This window comes from Colossoma macropomum, unplaced genomic scaffold, assembly GCF_904425465.1.
Source record: "Colossoma macropomum unplaced genomic scaffold, Colossoma_macropomum, whole genome shotgun sequence".
Lineage (NCBI taxonomy): Eukaryota > Metazoa > Chordata > Actinopteri > Characiformes > Serrasalmidae > Colossoma > Colossoma macropomum.
The window spans coordinates 5,697,236-5,722,349 of record NW_023494788.1 but is presented as its reverse complement, the minus strand read 5'-3'; the positions used below and the strand labels follow the sequence as shown (position 1 = coordinate 5,722,349).

Below are 25,114 nucleotides of genomic sequence, written 5' to 3'. Positions count from 1 at the left end.
AGTGAGATATGAGCGCAGGCTTGTTGTATAATACAGGCACTACTGCAGAGCAAAGAGTCGGCTCGAGCACGCTGCAGCTCTCATGAGAAAACCTCTTGCCTTGTGTTGCTTCTGCTATTTTTTGGGTGTTATACATAAAGGAGACAGTAAGCCGTCATTGTAAGTCCTCAAAGGCATTCTGTTAATTAAAAAGAAAAAATGCCCTGTTAATTAAAAAAGCCCAACTATAAACACCTTGATGTTCTGAGAGAATTGGGCTAAAGCAGAGGAATTTCAGCAACGCTGCTTTGTACTATACCAATCTGAACTGAAATGAACTGAAGTGAATTGGAAAGCTGATAACTATTCACGCTTTATTTTTTCATTTACACCTAAATTCAATGCAGAATCGTCACTGTTAACCTCCTCAACACAGATAATTAAAATCACGTTTTCTCTTCTTTCCTGAGGTTTTCTCATGACAAAGCAGCAACAAAAAGCTGGTCAGGGTTTTGGATACGGCTGTGGTTTGAGCATGCTGTCATAATGCGGGCGGTATACAGCGAGACCGAAGCTGGTTTTCAGTAGTGTCCAGCCCAGCAAAACAGTAAAAGGCTACAGAGCTTTGCACAGTCATCCAGGGGCTAAACAGCAAAGCAGCAGTGTAGGTCAGGATGAGTACTCACCAAATTAGTGACCTGTACACAAACAGATTAGACTCATTTTAATCAGACTGCCTTTGTAACGCAACCCAAGCCATGTTTTCCAATTTTCCATGTTGATCAGTATTAAGGTCATTTAACAGTCAGAGAGAATTTCTCTATTTCTTTATAAGGCATTAATGGGAATTCCACTTCCCATTTCTCTTAAAAGCTGCATGATGCTGTAGACACATCGAGCAGGAGGAAAATCTGCCTGGTGAAAAAGCCAGTTTACTTGAACTGGAACGGACACAAGATTGTGAGAAAGCAACTGTCCTCCTGTACTAGTTATTTTCATCTAGGTGAACTTTAAACCCACAAATTTGCAAATGTCAGAAGTGTGAGCCAATAGAAAACCTGAGGCTGAGATTTGGAATATACTTTTTGACAAAAACTAAACAGAGGATCTGCTCCTCAGTGAACGTAATATCGCTTATCACCCACAGTAGCAAAAAAAAATATATATATATATATTTTGAATTGAATACTAAATGTAAACTAATTAAACTAATTAACTAATTAAATCTAATTCAGTGTAAACATAGTGGTGGTGATAAGAACACCGTCTACAATGTCTACAATGCAAATATAGCCATTTTATTTACTATCTAAATGTTTTTATTTGCTGAGTTTTTTATGTTGAGTTTTTATGTGTTATCGATGGTAAAGTAGTGCTAAAACCAAATAAACAGGCTTTCGTTGGGCATTATTTTGTCTTACAATGTGCAGCATGTACCTCCTCGTTGTGAACGATTTTAAAACTATGTTTAGGGCCAAAATCTCATCCCAAAACTACAACAAAACAACATCTCAGACATCAGGCAGCATATTCATAACCATTTCATCTAATAACTCTCTGTGAGGAAGCTTTTAGCTTAAACTCTTACTCTTTTAATTAAATGGTTCTGGTTCCGATCACCACGGCTGTGAACAATTCTGACTCAAAAAGTTTCTTTGGAATGGTGCATTTCACACCAAACCAACACAATTTAATTATGCTGAAAATGTTGCAAACTTGATGGAATTCCCCTTGAAGAGCAATAAAAAATGAGGGAAAAAAGACTGAGCAAAACAGCAACGACAATAAAAATCCCAGAGAAATAACGAAGTGCCTCCCTCAATCTCATCATCCTCATTCACAATAAAAGCCAGAGCCAGACACTGTAGTTTTCGCCTATAGCAAAAGCTCAATCAGAAAAAAGAATCAGGAAAGACAGAAAGGTCTGACAAACATGCCTCATCTGCAGCTCTTAATGCAGCACACTGCCATGTTACAGCGCTCAGTCTGTGCTGAAAGCATTGTTCCTCAGGTTTTAAGGTCAAATCCTTCCATTCATTATCAATTCCGGAGACTCATTAAATTACACACACGCACAGACTGCTTAGAATGCATTGGTGAGTTGAAGTCCAGCTCATAAGCTGAAGTGACTGAATTAACATTGATTTGAATGAATTGAAATGGAATTGACCAGTGAATGCAGCGCTTTCATGCAGGGTTAGTGGATTTTTGGCTTACGATGTCTTAACACGTCATTGAAAAGCTGATTTAAAGGCCAGTTTCATATATATATATATATATATATAGATAGATAGATAGATAGATAGATATATAGATAGATATATAGATAGATATATAGATATATAGATAGATAGATAGTAAAAAGCAGTCAGATGCAAAGTTATAAAGAGTTGTATTAGTAAGTAAGCAGACAGTCTGATCCAGTCATGCAGTCATTAATAACCTCACTCTTATATATGAAAACAAGCCAGTCACAATAGCAACTCAATTTAAAGGGCATCTCAAAACACCTTACAGGTCCCAGTAAGAAACTGCAGCAATAGACGTGCCAGTTCCTATTCAGAATTTCAACTGCTCTTAAATACATATATGATGATGTATGGAATGCGCTAAAAAAATGACCTAAAGGGATGAATAGGCTCATGTCTCTGGTCACACTTTTTAATATCTACATTAAAGTGGTGCAAACAGAGGCTTAAAGCCATTTACTCTCATATCATCACTTTTCAAGGTAACAAATCCAGAACATCCATATGCTGCCACTGGGATGAATACAGATGGAAATACGGTATTAAAGGCAGTGGCCCAGAATATTCATATTCATATCATCTGTAATATCAGCAAACTTTTAATTTACAAGATTTAATTCAGGCTAAAAGCTCAGTATGAATAACCTATGTACCATGTATATGCCTAAAACGGCATGGCCCCCCTCCTGCCACTATCAAAGAGTAAGGATAGACTTGCAATCATTGCTGAACAATGATCCGGAGGGTTGTAGGACAATCTGAAATTTCACTTAGTTTTCAAATTCAAAATAATTTCGTGCACAATTTTGTCACCGCCGTGCACCCCCCCAAAAAAATGCTCAATTAGACCTTTTCAAAGAAACTTGTTATATTTTATAAGCACTTGAGGACAAGGCTCTATCTGGACAGCCGCCGTCCTTGAATGCGTTTTACAGGAGAGAAAAAAAAAAACGCAGCAACTACAACGCTATAAGCAGAGACCACATGAAATGATTCATTTAGAGAGTGTCCTTACAATGCCCGGCAGAGTGCAGCTCCCTCCAAAACAAATACACTTTTGTAGAGAACAGGAAGGAAGCAAGGGACAGACAATCATGCAGGAGAAAAGAAGTTAGAGCCAGTCGAGTGCATACTGAGCAGGACGCCAACACAGGGAATCTGGGTTACGCACAGGCAAGCAGCAGGGCATCCACACACACACACACACACACGTCACTATGGATATGGATACAGGAAGTGTGTGTACACAAACACACACACACACACACACACGTCACTATGGATATGGATACAGGAAGTGTGTACACAAAAACACCACACAGTGCTGTGAAAAAGTAATGATTCTTCTATTTTAGCGTACGTCACACAATTGTTTCAGATCTTTTAACAAAACTGAATATAAAACAAAGACAGCCTTGATAAAACACATAATACAGTTTTTAAAGGATCCTTACATTTATTGAAATAAAAACGTTCCAACACCAATTGGTGCAGCGTGAAGAAGTAAATGCCACCTTACTTACTCAATCAACCAGTTATTCCCTCAGTAAATGTAATGATCAGTTAAAAACCATCATATTACATTTTGTTTGAGGATCTAAATCTAGTTTGAAAAATAGCAAAAAATAGAGGAAATCAGGACTGGGCGAATACTCTTTCACAGCACTGTATTTGTACAGTGGGATCCAAAAGTCTGAGAACACTAGTTAACAAAAGGTTCTGTTTTGCATTCTTTTCTAATTTAATACAGAATTTTTAATTACGTTATATTATCAGCATAAGAATTGAGAGTTGTCTGAACACAGGCTTCAATGGAAAGAATAATAATGAAACCTTTTTGTACAAAGAAATTGGCTTCAATTTAAATAGTGACTTAGAAATAATACAGACTCTTGAATATTTCTCCTTCATTTAACTTATTAGGGATGCACTGATATGCAAACTGTAGCTGATGCCGATATATATTTTTCATGTACAGATCTGCCAAGACCAAAAGCGATGCAGATATCTAAACGTTTCTAAAATGTGGCAGTTGATACTAAATCCGCCCGGATAAGCATTACAGAGAAATATAATCTTTATTTCTGAAGGGTCATAAATGGGAAGGGAGAAAAACAAACAAAACACGCATGTTTTAGCACAGTAGACAAACATCGCCAAAACATTCTGCTCCTCCAGAGTGCAATAAGTAACGTCATCAAATATTCAATAAAACCCAAACATCTGTCTGATGCTGATATTTTTAAGCAAATATCTGCCAATACCAATGTGACATATCTCTGTGCATCCCCACTTGTTACAACTTTTCTTTGCTTTTCTTTTGTTCTGTTGTTCATTTCCAGGTTTCCAGGATTTTTAATGTGGTCTCAGAGGTCTGGACCCCACTGTACATGACATACAAACATTAGACGATGTGAGAAGGAAGACTCGTACATACCTTTAGTTTAGCCTGAAGTTCTCTGGACTTTCGTCGTGCAAGAACCTGAATGTGACTCGAAACCTGTCAACACAGACAAACACCGGTTTGTTTTTGTACAATGCCAGAATGTTGCTGAGTTTAGCATGTTGGGAAGAAAATACATAAAATACATAAAAAATGTGCCACAATTTTTGCACAGGCCACATTTAATGTAATATGTTAAATTTTATTGATTCACACAATCTGTAATTTTCTTTTTAGTTAAGGGACAGAAAGGGAAGAGCCAGGTGAAAGGCTTTGTGTCAGACTACTACTATTACAGGCAGTTTTAGCTGGATTGTATCTGTGAGCGATAACCTCCCGAACTGACTTTACAATGTACACAATAATAGGAGACAAAATGACTAAGCAGTCCTCAGTGAGACTGAAAACAAAACCATTGCTTATTACTGCAACTAGTGTCTTTCACAAAACACAAAACATTGCATGGAGCATCTGCACTAAGAAACAAATGTACTCCACAACATTAAAGGCACACGAGGCACATCATTCATACACACAGACTTGAACAGACTTTTGAAGTTTCACATGCATCATTTACACTGTTAGAACTGGGTTTACACACAGATTAAACAGAGGCGCAGGGCCTGCAGGTCAGACATGAATATCAGAACACTAGAAGTCAGCTCAGTAAACACACACAGGACTAAGAGAACCAACCTGTTTCCTCGTTCTTGTCTTTCCAGTCCTCAGTTTGATGTATCTGGCTATCAGTTCATTACGACCTACAGAGAAAAATAATTGTTGAGTGTGTGGAAAAACACTGCACGGCATGCAAGAGTTATGTGACTATGCATACTCAAAAACAAATACTGATAAAGATTAATTATGGTTACAAATAATTTTATTGCAAATAATATCAAATAAAACCAAAATCAGAAAAAAACAGGACAAAGAAAAAATATTAATTTGTAATGGAAGTTAAAGGAACAAGTCATACTGGACCACTATTCATGCCTATTCAGCATGAAATTATGACACAGTACAAATGTTAGCAGGCATTTTTCAACAACAAAAAAAATAAATAAATAACAAAAATGGATATGCAAGGTTTTGTTGCAGCAGCGACAATATTCAAGTCCTGTGTGTAATATGAACGTCCCTTTCGTATTATTTACATGTAAGCACCTATATGTATTAAAATATTTCGAAGTCTAATCTCAGGAACCAAAAAGAAATGGTTTAGCACCTCCAGTTTTAAACACATACAACATGTTGTTTTTGTAAAAAGTGCTTTGCAAAGTTCAGATTATTTTGTCGATCCTGTAGAAGCTAGTGTCCTGTTCTAGCCCTGTTCTCCTATAGAGTCAGCACATCTGGGTCCTGAAAATGTACAAAAACAAACACAAGGTTGTAACAGGTGTGTGGAGGGACTCCTGTTCTTCAGCTCTCTGAGGGAGCACTTTGTTGGACTGTAAAGACATCATGTGACACCGAGCCAACAAACAGCGTCTGGGGATTTTTCTCCAGCTAGCTTTTACCCAACGTGCCTGTACTGTAATCTCCTACAGCCCAGACCTGGGCCTCCCTATTCTTCCTCACACACATACACACACTGTGTACACATAACGCCACAATACGGGCATTCATGCACGCCCTGCACTCAGATCAAAGGGCCACCAAATGGCCGGCTGTAAGCATGCTTACTGCTGCATAATTCATTCTTTTCAGCCGCTTGAAAACACGCTCAGCTGGACTTGGCAAAGGTGCAAAACAACCGAGAGAGAGAGAGAGAGAGAGAGAAAAAGAGGGCGAGAAAGGGAGAAGGAGAGAGAAGGTAGGCTAGAAGAAGTAGGAAAAAAGAGTAAGAGAGAAAGAGAGAGGGTAGAAGAAGTGCAGAAGATTAGACAGAAAGAAAAAGTGTCCATGTAGAGAAGTGCTTTATACCATGAGTGGTGTAGAGCACAAGCCAAGCCAAGTCAACTAATCAGTGGAGCCGTTACTGCAACTCATTTAAATAACATTAAAAGTTCAATTAACAGACACTGTATATTTCAATATGCATCCCTAACACACTCAGTCCGACGGCTTATAGAACATACCGTGAAAATAACTGATTCATTAGATTTTATTAGCTCTGTGCACTGTTAAATGAACAGTAACTGCAGACTTTCATGATTAGCTATTTGTTACAATGCTGAAAGTAATTAATGCCTAATTAGGGAATGTAAGGGTTAACATGCATTCTGCTCTGTATGTCGAAATTATTAAGAAGGCATACATCTCACGAGAAAAAAAAATTCTGCTCCTGCTTGATCACCCTCCTGTGTGCGGCCAGGGCATTTGCGGCACTAATAAAAAAACAAGTCAAGGTTAATTTATATAGCGCTTTTTACAAAAGGTGCTGTCGCAAAGCAGCTTTACAGACAAATCTGGGTCCGAGCCACCAACACACAAACAAACCAAACCCACAGTCACATTCTGACTAATTTAATATGAGAGTCGGACTAACTAGGAAAAGAAGGTTTGAAAACATCTGCACAAATCTACATAGAAACAGCTAGGCTAGATACAGTGGAAAAGGGGAACTAAAGGGGAATTTTCTGTAAATTTCAACAAATAAGAAACTGAGTGATGTGAGATAACTATACATTCCCTCCAAAACCACATCAGAACCGTCCAAACTCGCCTGATTTTTGTTTTCCACTTCAGTAAAGAAAACAGTGAGGCGACAATCTGGTGAGCTTGCAGCTTAATTCAGTTGTTGAGATGTAAACGAAGTCATTCAGAGAGGTTTAATGTAAAGTTGTCTACTGTAGAGAAACGTACAGACTCAGATGATTTGAACCAAGGGTCTGTCTACAGCGCGAATAAAACTATGATATTTTATTCGCTATCCATTTTGATCATCTATAATGATCAGTGAACCTAAACATGTCTTCTGAGTTTTTATATGTAATGTTGCAAATGGTAAAATAGTGCTTAATAAAAAATAAATACTTTTCTTTGGGTATTATTTTGCTCTACATGTATCTCTTCGACCTGCATATATTTTAAAAACTTGTTTAAGTCTCAAAGTTTTTGCAAAACAAGAAACACTGTCCTCAGGCATCAGGCAGCATATTTCTAACTATTTCATGTAATAGCTTTCTGTGAGGTATTTTAGAGTTAATAAAAAACTATTTGGACATCTGGTAACTATCACCACCACTGTGAAAAACAGTGACCGATTTAATTGACCAGAAAAATCTGTGGAATTCCCCTTCAAAGTTAAAACTACTAATCAAATTCTTGTCTTTTATAGAGATCTTACTCAAAATAAATTGAACTTCATCCTTAACCATGCAGACTTGTACTGTGACAATTACCAACATCTACAGTGTTTAGCAATGCTCAGCAATAATCGACTCTTTCAAGCTAATGGTGTGTAAACTGTGACTAAACACGTTTTGTATGTTACTCAGCACTGTGACTTGTGTGGACTGACCCAACAGACTCAAATTTATCCATGTGGATAAATAAAAGATCATTTGCTTCTTTCTGAAGAAAAACACCTCACACACACTGAAATAGTAGAAGAGCTGACTGTATAGTTTTTCATGAGACAAATATTATGAGAAGAAATTGTGACTAAAAGAGTTCAACATGACATGGTTAGAAGTACGCTTCTTAAATAACCGCGGTTATAGCGACTGTAGACAAACGCTGCGCATTAACGTCACATCCAGCCAAAGACTGGCCACTGGAACTCAAGGAGTTACTGGAACCTGCAGAGGTTCTAGATGACTCAGAAAGCTGATGCAATGCTGGACTCACAGAGCACTTAACTCACCAGGCCTTGTAAACGAGAGGCACAAAAAGCGCCCTGCAAAACACAGGGCTACTAAGTACCAAAGGTTGAAGGCTGGAGAAGAATGCAGTGAAACTGACCAGCTGAAGTGGCCATAGTGAAGTGGAGAGGCTTGTGAGATGGTTCGCATTCCTTAGGATCGGTTTTAAAAGCCTGCTAAAGGGTGAAAGTTGTGGGTCGAGACCGTGCAGGTGGAGGCCAGACAACAAAGAGCCATTTAATATGTCAGGAGTCAAAGATCATCACATCAAAACAGCAGAGAACTGCTCTGAGATGTGCCTGTTCAGCAATGTGTAAGGGATCTAGTATGGAGCCCTGGGGAACTCCCACCTCCCACTGTTCACAGTCAAAACTAAAGCTGATGGATGGAACTCAGGCTGACCCGGAATGACCTGGTGTGACCTTAAAGTATCTCAGGGCGCCTACAGAGGCAAAAACATCCCATGGAGATGGAGTCTGCATAACCTTGCTGTGATAATCTCAGAACCTCTATAAATGCTGTGTAAGCTGGACAAATGAAATTCTGAGAGTGTGTTTTATTTATGTACCAGACACTACTTTGATCGCCCTTACTACACAAAACTCCCTTTCCAAAAAATATGAATGCTAGTTGAAAAAGCTGACCTGGCTTTATTTCCTAAAGCTTATTAATGGCTAATAATGTCTAAAGTGATGCTTGTTCTACTTCATAATGATACTGAGCCTTGGTACCTCTTTTGACTGATTCATCAAAAATAGTCATGTTATTTTTAAACTTTGGGAACCATTAATGCTCCCAGTAGTTTCTAAATTTAAGCCTTTAAACTCAAACAGCAACTTTTAATTGAGCCCATCACTGACACAGAATTCACTATTTGATTCGATACAGCGGCACCTTGATTCAAAATATTATTCCATATAGTCAAATATATCATGTTGTTAATGATATTTTTTTTTTACATTTTAATTTTTCAGTTTGAGCATCCAACATTACAAAAGTACAATTATTTTAAACAAAATCTATGCCTTATAGTGTCCTAATCTAATGTTTTAGCCACAAGCTAACATGTTAGCCCACTTGAGCCACAAGTTAATATTTTAGTCAAGATACCACAATAAATACAATGTGCTGTGAGACAATTCAAAACAACACGTTGTATTGTTACATCCTGATTCAACAGATTCTGCAACCAACAGCTTTTGAGCACTAAGTATCATCTAACTCACATCATAAAAGTGAATAATGCTAACAGGAATAAAAAAAAAATAATAAAAAAAAACTTTTGGCAGAAGACCTTTTCCCCCCAGTAATGGCTTTTCCTGACCCTGCTCGCTTGCTTGTTTGATGTAGGTTAACACAAATGAAAGTCTGGATTTTCATGCAGACTCATTTCCAGTAACTGCTTGTTTTAAAAGATTCAACCACAATCCCATGAAGCATAACAGCAGAAGGGTGATGTCAGTTGCTGAGAGAGAGCCCAGTTTGGCCACACACACACGCAAAAACATACTCTTAATGTGGCTTCTGCATATAATGTCTCCCTCCGCAAAGCTTCAGTAAAGGGAACAGCTGCTGATCCTGTAAGAACCAATAAAAATAGCTTTTTGTTTCAGGCTCTTCAGATGGATATTTCCTTTTGTCAAGAGCTGACAGGACAGCAACTACAACCCTGCCTGGGTGGAACCGTACTTGTTCAAGACATACTTCAATTAGATCCAAAAAAAGGAAGGCAGAAAGCCAGCTAGATTTGAACCTTTACACTACTTGGATCCCAGTCTAGATCATTCCACAGGGACAGATGCATAAACAGAGGCTGACATCAACTCTTTTAATCTGAAACAGTCAAAACTTTATGAAGTCTTGCTTCAATAAATACTTAGTTCCTTGTGCCAGGTCAGCTAAAATCCTGATGATACATTTAAATAAGGAAAGTCCATCAAATTCAATCTCCATATTTACTGTCCATGCTGATGTTCCATTCTCCACTCAGACTTGATACACCATGTTAAAAGGACCAAGTATCAGAGCTTAGCATCTAGGACAAGTCCAAATCCTATGGACAATGGTGTGGTCTTCCTGCTAGCCCTGATCGAAGGCTGAAAGGTCTCAGGGTCTATTAGCATAATAATGTACTAAGATAATAATACTGAGCTTGTACAAATTTTATGTTGCAATCATTTTTTTTCAAATGTGGAAAGAAGTTAAATACCTGTTGTGACTTGATATGAACAGGTTAAAAAACCTGTGGTTAACACATGAAACATTATCATTTCTGATCCTATTCCACCACCTCATGTACAAGACATCCCATAATTTTAAGATATAACTCAGAACCCAAGGTAACAAAATTCTCAAACTCATTAATCTGCATTTTATCAAGCTGCTCAGCTGAGATTTCCCACCTAAAAACAAACATCACAAAAGTCCCGATTTCTCCCCCCTTCTTTTTTTAACCAATCAGATCAGAGAATAGAATATATAAATTCATAAGCACTGACCTACAATGACATTAAGGGGTACATTTTTCTTTATGAATGAATTTGCTGAACAATTTGAGGAAAATATCCATTTGCAATTTTTCTGACAAAAAGTATGACTAAAATTTACGTTTCCATAAAATAAAGCCCCTGTTATTTTGGCCAAGAACACTGGACTTAGTGTGCCAGGCTGCCAGTTAATTGTGGTTGTCACTGTCATGGTGTTTGGTTGCTTCTGATTGGTCTGATCCATCTACAGGAAGTTCACATGTTCCATGTAATTAAGTTAAATTTTCCCACCTAAAACGTAAGACAATGTTGTTGATAATGAAGACACTAATTAAACTTGCAGCTCTTGTGATTTAAAGGATAAACCGTTCAGCCATGATCTCCACAATCACATCTACATCTGATATAATTACACGGTTGAAAAGAGTGGACCAAATTTGGCTGATAGACATATGAGAGATAACAGCTGGAAATGCCACCAGGCCATGTCTCTGTGATAACTTGATTTGACAGAGAGAAATGGCCGAACATGTTCGAAACACTCACCAACGCTAACGTCAAGTTAAATGCACAGTACTTTAGTAGGGCAGATAACAACTAAAGCTAGGCGTAAAATTCAACACTCTGCTGACTTTCTAATTTGGCTACCGCAGGTCGCAGCAGTCAAAAGTGCCCTATGACACCTGATAGCATCTACCTGTTGATTCAGCATGCAACCAGTCACAGAGAGTAAAAGCTAGAAATGCCATATGGCTTAAAGTAAAAGTCAGCCTCCAAAGCCAGATGGTGGTCCAGACAATCCCTTCACTGGGAGTCCAGCAGCTTAGGTTGATGATCTACAGTCCCACTGCAGGTGTTTCCCTCAAAGCTGGGCCGAAGGGGTGCGGTTAGATTTCCTCTGGCCAGATAAAGCCTTTCATGCGCACTCCACACACATACAAATGCACACAAACATGCCTGCTACCATCTGATTAGAGCTAACCAGCTGTCCTTTGTGAGGGACAGAGCCCGTAACATGATGACACCCCTCCGTTCGCAGCCCGTATTCACAGGGCCAGATGGCGCAAAACTGTGTCGGGAAAGTCCTCAGTGTTCCAGCTAACTCCATATAGCAGCTTTGATATGACTGAAGAACCTGAACACATTCGAGACACACTTCGCATCATCAGACAAACTTTCACCAGGAGTCTTCCTTGCAGGAGGCCAGGGAACTAGTGCAGTACCAAGAAGCAGGGATATGCACAGGTATTTGAGTACTCTGTTAAACGTTTCAGGTACCAGTATTCAAATACTGAAATCACCATTCTAACAATTCAGTGGAACACAGTCTTCATCTGTGCTACATCTGCTTTCTTGGCCACAATACTTTCCTTGGCAACACACTCACATTGAGGCACTCGTGTTTCGGAGTAAGTATAGTGTTACACTTTGCTCCTCCGAAACACAAGTGCCTGAATATGAGCGTGTAGCCAGGGAAAGTACTGTCAAGAATGTGGCCAAGAAGGCAGATGTGTCACAGCTTTGTCACTAACTAGGCCAGCTAATCTAGCTGACGTTAGCTCGGTCCAGAAACAATGAAAATATATTTCTCTGACAAATCACGTTGGCACATCATTCACTGAAGAGAAAATCTCATGTAGAAGATGTCGAGTCCTCATCATCATCAAACAAGACACTGGTTAGCCCTGCTAGCTCATTAAGCTCATCCGAAGAAGCAGCCTCTGTTACCCTTCCAACACAAAAAGCTACAATGTCCCTCGGCTGTTTTTTGAATAATAAAATGTTACTGTGTGCACCTACATAAGCCTACAGCACTACATGATTTTTGGCCAAAGTCCTTTTTTTTTGTTTTGTTTTGTATTTCTTTTCCTGCGGTTTACTGGATATCCATTCATGAACTCACATGGATACTCAAATATCAAAAACAGTCCCTGCACATCCCTACTAAAAAGTTTTTGAAAATATGCACCATTCCTAACGTTAGCTAACTAATGAAGGGTCAACAAATACAATTCCAAGATTAGACTACAAATAAACTCTTTAACATGATTCACTGATATATCTCTGGGTTTTTTCTAATACAAAGTTATCTTACAGTCATCTCTGAATAACAAGACACTTTTTGGAAGTTAACCCCAGCTATTTTTTTATTTTGTTAATGGTTAATGCAATACTGGCTTTTGCAATGCTGTTATCTACAGCTGCAAAAAGCAGGCCTTTAACCAAACCCAAAACAGTTTGCACGTTATGAATATGCTGACCAAGCTTCATCAGTTTCTGCTAGTGTTTTGACAAATCTGTCAAAACACCAACAGTTTGGTGGTAGGAGAGGTGAGCACCGCAACTGAAAGGTTACAAGTTCAAATCTCACAACTGTCCAGGTACACCAGGCACTTAACCCTCCACTGCCCCAGGCAGCACAGCTCTGCTGTCAATGCTGTGCTGCTCCCAGACTGGCCATAGCAGCAAAATGATGAATCTCCCTTATCGGACCAATAAACTACATAACATATAACAAGGGTTTAACAATGTGGTTTAATATATCACAGAGCATAGTGCAATACTTAGTAACAGATTTGTAATATAATCATCTGTCTTCATCATGCAACAACACTTTGTAGCCTCTAATGGTTCTATAACATTACTATTTAATGCTCAATGTTGACCTCTGAAGTACACACTGCATGTTTTCAGCTTATGATAAAAAGCTCCTCTACAGGGAGGTCATTATGTTGTCGGATATCAATACATCAGCTGTCAGAAGTTGTGGAATATTAATATGTGGCTTTGTTGCCTTAGGTACACACACTGAATTCGTACACAAGGCAAGACCTGTCACGATGTCAGACGTTTACACTGCTAGTGTACGGTCACACACGAGATTTCCTTCCTCCGGAGCTGCTGTATTGGAGGGGCATTCCTGTTCCCCACAGCCAGCACAAAATCTACAGACCAAGACTGAATGGTTAGTTTAGAGTCATTTTCTTTAATAAGAGCAATTAAGCATGCTTCCTGTGCAAATGTGAGTGTGTGTGTGTGTGTGTGTGTGCGCGCGTGTGTAACATGGCATGCTGACTGGAAACATCACACCACCCTGCTGGAAATCACACGTGGAAAATCCAAGCAGCCCTGAATGACCGCTCTCTCTCTCTCTCTCTCTCTCTATTATGTTTGACGATGTTAAGAGTGTGTAGACTTTTTGCTTAACTAAACTAGTTTTCATGAAAGGTCAGCACTGTTCACAGAAAATATGTTTAACAAAGTGAATGCTATCATATGTACACTTTTCAGATGTCCACTAGGGTAGGAAATAATAAAAACATTTTAATGGATGTTTGCCCTGATTGACTGAGGTGGCATTTTACACACAAATGGGGTCACTCTGTGAAATACAAGTGACTGAATCGCAACAGTAGAAAAATGTACAAATTAAAACTTATTTATCTGTTCATTCATACTGATCTATTTGTAACCCTTTTCTTTAAAGGCTAATTCATTTATAAAGCAATACTTAATTTATGAACAGCTTATGCCAGCAACTGCAAGATGTTTTATAAAGTAAATGACATCTGTTCCATTTATACAACTGTTATAAAGCATCATTCTAAAGTATTAGCACTTTCAAGGCAGATGCCTATTTAAGAACACCATATAAAAAGTTATATGAAACTACAAAATTACTTGCCTTTATATGTATTTAGTATCCAAAGTACTGTGAAGTATTGTATCATTATGATAAACAATTTAAGAAGAGCGCTGTTCCTACCAACCTGAAAAGGTCTCACAAAGCCACAGAGTTCTCTTATTATTTTGTACTTTATATGAGTAAAAAAAACACCAAGAACTGGTATACGGCATACTTAACCAGACCTCCTACTTAGGAAGAAAAGTTAAGAAAAGTGTTAGAAATAGAACAAATGTTCGTCACTTTAAGGCCTCTAATGTCAATACAATGTCACTTACTTAATGGAACATCTTATGTCATCCTACAATTACCAGCATAAGCTGTTTATAAATGGTCAAGTACGGCTTTATAAATGTTAATTTGTGTTATGTCTATGTTATTAAGTCTTATGAAGATGACCTTCAAATAAAAGTGTTACCAATCTGTTAGAGTAGTTCTTAATCTTGGTCCTGGAGAGCTGCCCTGCATGCTCTAGTGTTCACATGCTCTAACATGTCCAGTTCACCTCAGCAAGGGCTTGCTAATTAGTTCATTTGTTGCATTAGGTGTGTGGGGGAAAACGCAGGGCAGAGATAATCCATGACCAGAAATCAGAACCACTTATCTATAACATTCAGACTGCATAATTTGGTGAAATGTCTGCCTTACTTTGCTGTTTTAAGGGGCAAAATTATCTACACGCAGGCATCTTTGCCCTAATTATTTCTGACAATGTCCGCACAAAGTTGTGGGTTATTTTATATTGTTTTTAACTGCAAAATCCTTTAATTCAGACGATTCAATTGCATACAACTAAGCAGACGACTCTTCATGTGACTATGCTGTACCTACACTGATTGAGCCAAGTTGCTGGTGTACCGCCTACGTCTTTCATTATGACAAACCTTCCTGTAACAGACTGGACACATAAATAGTACAGGGGAACTCTGGCTGCAGTTTTAATAAAAATGCATTACTGATTAATGTGAACAGTGAACAATATTCACAGTGATTAGTGCGTGGCCATTAAGGCTACTGTATCACCCCCATGGGAGAGGAAAAACAGTCTGAAAAGTCTTCTGCTGAAAAATGCGAGACCTAATTAATGGCTGGCTGCTGGAATACAATGACACGTAATACAGGAATCAGGGCTGTTTATAACAAGATATTAGTTTCTATTTCAATCATCAAGCTGTAGGCAGCTATCCACTTCTAACTATTTGTGGGTGAGAAGCTGTATCGCTTCAGATCAGTCTAACCTCCTGTTATTACTACATTGCTCCTGATCACAGATAAAGGTAAAGCTGTTTTCAGCTGACCCGGAAAAGTAAATGTAAGGCAGTTAGCACAAGTATGTGCAGACGCCTGAACAAAGGAGCGAGTCTTACACCCCTGCTTTTATGAGAAGGGGGAAAAATGCTTTTGCCTCTCCCTTCACTTTTTGCTCTATTCTAAAAAAATACTTGCTGTGTAAGTAATTGTGAGCTTGAGTTTAACAAAATTACAGTTTTCATGTAATTTTAACAAAACTCACTTGAAAACGAGAGCCGTGAGGAGTAGTGAAGGCACAGCATGTCTCTGAGGTTCAAAATGTAGAAGAGTAGATGATGGTTCAGCACAGATAAAGCTAGAATAAAGGTGGGTGAAACTGAGTATATATTCTTTATCTAGGCAAACAGTTATATAACCAGCAGAGACTGTTCGGGCAGTAAACCATTTCAGTAACTGCAAGATCCGTGAAAAATAGCTGACACAGTACCACCTTTTCTTTTCCGATACCGATACTGGTGTGAAATCCTTGAATACTGATCGACACTGATGTGCTTCTTTAAGCTTTAAAATGGGCCAATTGTAATTAAAGCATTTCACATAAGATGAATGTCTAAAAGTAACCCACCATGCTCACACTGCATTCATTCTTTTTGTCCCTTCGATATTTGATACAGTATTTCCTGCTGATATGAACCTCAAGTCTAAGTCATCATAAAATTAGCAACTGTCGCTAATGAACCGCTGAACTTAGTGGACAATGCAGCAGAGAATGACAATCTTAGCACAACAGAAACTGCCCACTCAAACAAACCTTTTCTCTCCTACATTAAATCAGGCACCCATGCAAATATGCTGTCTATTGATGTCTGCCCACACCAAGCCTGTTTTGCTCCGATGCAACAGTTGTGTTGGTTCAGAAAGAAAACCCACAGGTATCTTCAAACTGAAAAGACACTTAACTCAATGCAGTTACCAGTGTTAGTACTCAGGTATTCAGTGATGGAAAATGATATGAACTAATGAGACAGATAGTTATAGCTCCAGTTTTTTGTCCTTATCATGTTGGCCACTGTGAAGCATGTATAAAATTCTTGCTTTGAGATTCTATAAAGGCACTAAGAAGACACACCTGCCTTCACAGTGTATCCATATTTTTTATAGGAGGCCTTCCAGGTTCACCAAGACCCCTTGTAGGTAGAAAATGCATCTAATTTCTGAAATACTGCTTAAAAAAATCACCTGACCCCATTTTCTGCAACACAAAAGAGGCCAAATGCTTTTTATTCTAAACATATACAGGAACACACATACACAATATATATAGGTTTTGTTGGGGTGGCCCTGAGGCCTATTATGAAAAGTGAAGACTTCTTCAACTCAAGTCAAAGCTCCTTCTCCAGGGCACAATACAGCGCTCATCAAAAAGCAATTCCACATGCATTTTCACAAGCACTTTCTCCAGTTCTTTCATACACAGTGAGTCTGCCTCTTTAATTCAGCAATTCAAAAAGGAAAAAACGAGTAGAAAAGCTCCCACATCTCTCAGCCAAGGGAAAATACATTTAAAAAAAAAATCTTAAACATCCTATTTTATACTTACCTTTATAAGGAAATAAATAAAAACAGACTGTCCTTTTTTCACCTTTCTCAGGGAATATTCAAAAATATAAACATAATAGATATTATAAACCTGTAATTATAAAACTGTAATTATCAAATGCTCCTTATGCACACTATTTACAATCCCTTGGGCAATAAATGAGAACATTTTATTCCCTACATGTCTCTACTAAGGCTGGAAAACGCATATCATTACAATGGATATGATTACTGCATGTCTATTTCCCTAACATGAGAATACTTTAAGCACATCGTGAGCACATCTTGTGTTATTTGATGTCCATGTAAATGCCATGTTGGCAATAATACTGCTTAGCTGGAAGATGACCCTAGAGTGACTCCAATTCCCATAATCCTCTAGTTTCCCCCGGTAACCTGGAAACTTGGAAACAAAAACTGCATTAACGCTTGCTGTCTTCTCTCCACAGTCACAGCTTGTACTCATAATTCCATCAACAGAGCTGACTGTAAGACCAAACACCTCACCAGTACTTTTTTCCTCTAGCTCTGCGTTGGTCAATGTAGTTCTAATGCAGGTGTGGTACATAAAAGCAAACACTTCAAAACACGACCATCTCTGCTGGAAACTAACAAAAAGAAGAATCAAAGCCAATAACAGCTCCATTATATACTCTCATACGCTGCTGTGTTATGATATTCAGATTAAATTCTCACAATAAGATTCAGTTCTTGTTCATATTTTTGCTATCATATCAAAACACTAAGTTGTAATATTGTCTGTTTTTTTTGTTTGTTTGTTTATTTGTTTGGGGATGTACAGTGATACCAGAATCATGTCAGTATCGGCACATAACTGCTCAAAAAAAAGGCTGGTATCAAAAAGATGGTATTAGTGTTGTTATTATGTCATAATATTTTGTCATGTTTTTGTCATAATTTGAAAATGCCTGTTGTCCTTTACATTGTTTCTAAATTTAATGATAAATGGCCCACAATTACTTGGAAAAAAGTCTGGTTCCATTGACTTGCATCAAAAGTAAAGTAGGTTTTTTCCTTCTTCTGTAAAGTTATCATTTTGGAGACACTAGGTTTTCTTCTGACAACAGCGATATACATATTGATGCTGGGCTACTGAGCTAAAATGACTGCATTTTATTCATTTTACTGCATTAGTTATGCTACAGAAAGAATTTCTCTGTAATGGCAACAGCAGATACGTACATGGAAACCAGCATCAGTCCACAATTCATATACATGTGCATCCGTATTTATATGTATTTTCTAACTGCCGTTTACATTGTGTGAACAAAGTATTTACCTTTTCTTATAGTTATGATTTCTACACTATGAGCTTTTCTTATGACAGTGATAACACGTTTATTACATATTTAGATACTTCTGGAACATGTGTTTCTAGAACTACAAGTGATTTTGGGCTGATCAACTAGACGGTATTACTACATCACGAACAAAACTCTCTATTACGAGAGCCATTTCAAACGCACCAGTATGCCAGTACCACCCATAGGTCTAATAAAATTATACAGAGAGTGGCTCTGATCCTATGGGCAGCGAAATAAGACTTAATCCATAGGAGCCCAGGCTAGACTCGGGCACAGCTGAAACTCCTCTGAGGGCGGTTCATTTCTCGAGTGGAAGCACCAAGATTAAATCAGTCCTTCATCAGCCTCGGTAGGAGACTGTCAAATCTAATTAAGGCATGCTCTCTCTCCGCCCGGGTTAATCACTCTCAAAAACAGTACAACAGTAGCTTCCGATAGGAGAGCTGACAAAAGAAATGCGCTAATTATCTCAAAAGAGAGGGGGGAAAAAAAAATCTTGTGACATTTGTTCCACAAAGACAAAAGGCTTTCGCAGGTTATGGTTATGCTGCAGCTTGAAAGCGGGAAAAGAAACAGCAGGCACACTACTGCATGAAGGGAAAAATGAAATTAAAAAGCAAAAATCTTTTCTTTGGCACTTGCTGTATGGCTTTGTGTGAAGGGTGTGTGGTCAGCTGAGGTCACCCGCTCGCCCAGCTGCTGGACGGAGCGTCCACTCCGCAGCTGTTGCCGTGGTTTCCAGCCTCCTCAGCACTAAACTCCGGAGTTGGCACGAAACCACTAGGCTGATGCCACTCGGGCACAGAGGAGTGCCCCTCAGGTACACGGAGAGATAAGCTCGGCCCCTCAGGTAAACAGCTAGATAAGCCCCAGTATGAGGGGGGATGACACATTGTTTTGAAGTGAAAGCCAGTTGCTATAGAGATGGCTGCTAATTATCTGCATAGAGCAGGAAGAAGAGTGTGAGTGAGGGCACTCAGGACCCACGTTCAAATCTGCTGTGGCGGAATACAAACACAGCCCTTGGCCTTCTACCAAGACAATGGGCTAAAGAGAACTTTGATATCCTCCGGTTAAGATGAAAGGCTAAGCTTTCAAAGGACAGTTCAATGCAAAGAAAATTCATCCCTTTAATTCAACGAGGCAAATTCATTATCAGATCAATATCATTTTTTCAGTGAGCATGTAGCTTGAAAGTAGTATGGTAACTAATTAGCTTTGAAAAATGAAAGCAAGTGTACAGGAACAACACATAAGTGGCTGCTTAAAGGAGAATTCCACAGATTTTTTTGAAATTTCTGCATCAGTCAATCACTGAGATGCAAACAGAATCATTCAGAGTGGTCTGATGTGAAACGGTTCATTAGAGAGAAAGTAGCCAACTCAGATTTCTTTGCTGTGGTGGTGACAGGAACACAAATAAGCTTATCTACTATCCAGAAATTACACGTCTTTTGAGATTGTATCATGTTTCGTATCAACAAACAAGTCTTGGTACAATTTACGTTCTGATAGTTAAATTCAGCTGGACGTTCCGATAGTACAGTCTGAATACAGTGCTCCATCTGCATTGAATGATCTGCAAAAACATTTGAAATTAGAGCAATTTATTTCCTTGAGTGATTTTAAGATAATTGTTAAGGAATTGTATCATTCTGTTTGTTCTTGTTTTTAATTTGGTTTTGACCCTGATTTGATTTTGGTGGTTTGGTGGTGTTTCTTTGTTGACTGTTTTTTTGTGCTGCCTTCTTGGCCAGGGCTCAATTGTAAAAGAGATTTTTAATCTCGATGTGATTACCCTGGTTAAATAAAGGTAAAATAAAATAAATAAATAAATTTAAAGAAATATCAGTAAAGCTAATGGTAAAATCCTGGTAAAACCCAACAATAAGTTTTCTTTGGGTCCTATTTTACCTTACAGCTCTCCATCATGAAAGGATTTTCAAAAATGCGAGTTGGGCCAAAACCTTAATGCAAAACTACTGTAAAATGATGTCTCAGACATCATAATCATTGTATGTAATAACTTTACATGAGACAGCTTTTAGGGACATTAACCTCTTCAGACCTTCCCATCACCACCACTGTAAACCAATCTGACTCGTCAAGTTTCTCTAGAATGGCACATCAAACCACTCAGAATTACTCTATTTATATTTTAACAATTCCATTATAAAGAAATTTTGAGGAAAAAATTTAATCTAGGTTTAGACTTAATCCGGGTCTGGGAAACCGATCCTACGTGTTTCAAGTTTCTCAAGGACAAATTAGATACAGAGGGAGAGCGAGAGATATGGAGAGACTGTTTTAAAGTTTTAAAAAACAGACAGAGAAAAAAGACAGAAAAGGAAAAGAAAAAAAAGAATGGGAGTGGGGGGGGATCGTAGTATTCCCTCTTTCCATGACATCACCCCGTGCGAGTTGAGGAGGGGGGCAGAACGCAGCTGGTATCAGACGAAACACCATCTGCTCCTCCTCTCTAATGGTTCACGCTGGCTTTACAACAGAACCCATCAGAGCTGCCTCTCGCCACACAGCAGCCTGACAGAGCCACCGCCACTGGGGACCACGAGCATGTATAAAGCTCAGAGTGCTGATCTGAGATCAGTTTTTACCTTTCATATTCTAAAGAACGTAGCTGTGTGGACAGAGGACAGAACTTACTCTGAATCCTGAACCTCTGAATGGATCAAGAGACGTCTGATGCATGTGGTCCAGGGAGATTCCATTAAGGCTTGCAAACCATCTCTGGCTCTCTCTCACTACTAGAAGTGATTAAGCTTCTTGAGAACAGTCCACTTTCCCCAGAATCTCATAAGCAACTTGCATCAGAACTATTCCATTAAACAACTCGGGACTGCACACAACCCACAACCTACTGACGTCAGCTATAAAATAAACCATTCATTCCATTCATTCATCTGTTTTCACTTAATCCTTCAAAAGGTCTACTTCTCATCATCTGACTCACCGTACATCTTCCCTTCGTCAGACAGGATGATTTTCCGGCGGCCGCAGGGAGGGTAGATGGCCAGGGCTTCCTGGAAGCTCTGCTCGATGTCAGGGCTCCACACGCCCTCGGCATCATTGTCCATGGGCTTATCTGCTGAGTCGCTCATTCGCTCGATATCCTCACCGCCACTCTCGCTGCCGCTCCAGCTGCCCGGATCCATGGCAACGGCTGGGACCTCCAAGCCCAGGACTGGTGAAGACTGGAGACAAGAACCTGCAAGACGCACCCAAGGATAAGCCAAAGTTAGAGGAACTGATGGGTTGTTAAAGACAAATGAACATGAGGGTCCATGGACTCTATCAGGATAGTTCCAATTCCATTAGAATGGTTACGAAAAACGTTTATATACCCCTTTTTTCAGTTTTGAATTTTTTTTACTGCCAGCTTAACACCCTTTTTATTATGTAAATTAGGAAAGGGCGATATGGAAAAAAACAGTGAAGAGATTAATTTCATAAAGAATTCTATAAACATTCAAACTTCCAGGAGCTGCTCAGGCAACAGACCCCAGATCAGAATGCAAACAGTGCCACAAGAAACAGGAAGGACATCTAACTTAAAGAAAGACAAAAGTAAGTGAATGTGACACCAGTGTTCAGCCACAAGGGGATGTGGTAGGATGTGGAGAGTCCCAGACATGGAGAGTTCAGAAGTTTTTTTTTGTCTCTGAAGCGTCAGCCTCTAAAAACTGTGCTGCCTCTCATTTGGACTTAAGAATATACCCTTCAATTGTGCTTTTTACTTCAGGGAGATTTACAGTTAAGTCATTACTTATCTAGATGTGTGAGCTCTTGACATGCAAGGCCAAAGGGGATCACGTCAGGGCTGTCGTAACTATTTATTAAAATACATACATACATACATACATACATACATACATACATATGATATATATATTATTAAATAGTTACTGACGTGATCCCCTTTGGTGTTGCATATATATATATATATATATATATATATACACACACACATATATAAACACACACACACACACACACACACACATACATACATACATACATACACACACACATATATATGTGTGTATATATGATTATTATTATTTATATTTTAAATACCTCTGTCCTTTTCAGAATAACAGTGAACACACAAGCATTTATATGGTTATACTGATCAAGAACTATTTTTTCTTTTTTTCTAAAGTAGTGTTATTACGTTTCTTTTATCATTTTGCTATAAAAGTATCTGTGGATCTTTCCCTAATAAATGAAACACTCATCTGCTACATTCTAATATGCATCTACAAAGAAGGTTCATCAAAAGCATTTAATGTCAAACCATCTCATTTACATGTCTTGTGACACTGTAAGAAAAGGTTTTGGGTACTTGTAGCTGTAAAAGAGTTTTGTATTGACTTTGTTAAAGGAAATACAAAAGGCTGCTTACATCCAACTGAGATCAGCCTATAAGTTCATGACCTTTTAACATGGGGAATTCCCCTCTTCAGATCAAGTGAAGGCAACACACTAAAGCCAAAACATAATGCACTGTGGATCTACCAATGCTGTGTGGCTGGAAGACTGAAAACGTGAGACGGCAAATTTTATTCACACCAGAGGAAGTGTGTGCAGCTTGTGCCGTCCCAGAGGACCTACGACTGGAAGGAAAACACCCCATCAAACTGGGAGAAAAAAGGGAAAATAATGAGCATGAAAAACGAAAAAGGAAAAATGAAGTCTTAAAAATAATAACCTAACTAACTGGACCATGGATTGTGCACACATCCTCATGACAGACTTCACATTTGACAAGATCTTACTAAAAATCAAGTCATGTCATCATGCTGAAAGCCAAAGAGGGTGGGCCGTCTTTGGCCATGAAAGAAAATGAAAAAACATAAGCTAAAAGCTCTTTCAGGAGTGGCGGTTAATCCGAAACAGCTGGCATCTCACTGGAGAACAGTTACAAGCTGTCAATGTTGTCAATCAAGCCTTTTAAAATCATGATGGGAGACTGCTCAACAAAAAGTCCTTTTTACTAAATCACGGCATGAACGGGGGGTTTATCCAGAGGGCAATCAGTGAGCAAAACTGTTTTGAACATACATTGTGTGTTCAGCTCTGAGCCATGTCTGTTACAGAGTCTTTTACAGAAAGCACACATTAATTCATACATTAACGATAAACATGTACAGTCTCTATTAGGGATGCAAATTATACTTTGGCAAATACTTCTGACTGATAAGCATAAGATCAAATCAAATTATCAACTATAAAACAGATAGTTTTATGAATCTGATGGCTAATTGGCTCAGTAATCCTCTCCACTATAATTTCAGTCAGAGTTTGTGTGCGTCTATTTCAGCACTTCAGCATCTTTTCCACAATGAGAACTGAGATTGAGGTTTGACGATTTTTCTGGTCAGTCAGACTGTCCCAGTGTACCATCACGTCTGTTGAACCAGTCACATACAAACACCCTACAGTTACTTTCCTGGAATGTGGGAACATCAACATTAAATTTAGTTTGGACATGAAGCACAAAGTTAGAGGAGGACAGGGCTAAAATGGACTTGCCAGGATTGGTGCTGCCATTAAGGCAATTGGATGCTTAACCAAGTACTGGATGCAACGATGTATGCGACAAATTCTTTGTCCAGGGAGCTTTTTATTTAAGACTATGTGGTTCTGCTGTTTATTTGAGCTTAAGAAATGTGACAACTGAGAAATTACAATCAGATCTGTCAGTAAAGTGCTGTTTAACTAAAACTACTGGAGTACAAAATCAAAAATCTACAATATAGACAGTTATATCGGCTGATATTATGGGTTATTAGAATTTTTAACCCCCTAAAATCTGTATCAGATACAAATTTCTTGTGAGTTGAGTCCTAATACTGACTCAATAATGACTGACTTGTTTGTTACACTTTTCATGAACTTATATTTATTTGTCTTCTAAGAAAGTAATTCATCTGCGTTAATTACGCTTTCAATGGACACTGCAGCCTAGTACTTCTACCAAAATAAAGCAAAATATTGGCATTTCTTTTTGCTTCTATAACAAAAACATGCTGTACTGTGGCACAAAAAACACATCATGAAATTTGTGTATCGTTACACCCTCAGCACATACAACCGGATAATCTGATGTTGGGGTAATATAAAGGAAAGTTAAACTACAAATGCTGTGATGAGATCCAACTACTAGCTTGCAGCTTTCCAAGGAAATGCCCAGTGGAAACAGTGCAGCCTTTGTGGAGCTCGCTCCATGTGTTTCCTGTTGAATTTGAGGACGACTCACACCGTGTGTGT

The 25,114-nt window shown here is 38.6% G+C and overlaps 1 protein-coding gene across 2 annotated transcripts in view; it reads right to left on the bottom strand.

Annotated features, from left to right (window-relative positions):
* Positions 1-25,114, bottom strand: part of tead1a (TEA domain family member 1a) — a 55,506-nt gene that overhangs the window by 11,679 nt on the left and 18,713 nt on the right. The window contains exons 3-6 of one of the 2 annotated variants that reach the window (XM_036568133.1): positions 21,795-22,049; positions 5,368-5,432; positions 4,666-4,728; positions 666-677 (exon numbers count right to left, since the gene is read on the bottom strand). In XM_036568133.1, the coding sequence (XP_036424026.1) occupies positions 666-677; positions 4,666-4,728; positions 5,368-5,432; positions 21,795-21,996 (342 nt within the window). In that variant the 5' untranslated portion in view covers positions 21,997-22,049. The remainder of the gene's footprint in view (positions 1-665; positions 678-4,665; positions 4,729-5,367; positions 5,433-21,794; positions 22,050-25,114) is intronic. The other variant, XM_036568134.1, reaches the window with a different exon arrangement.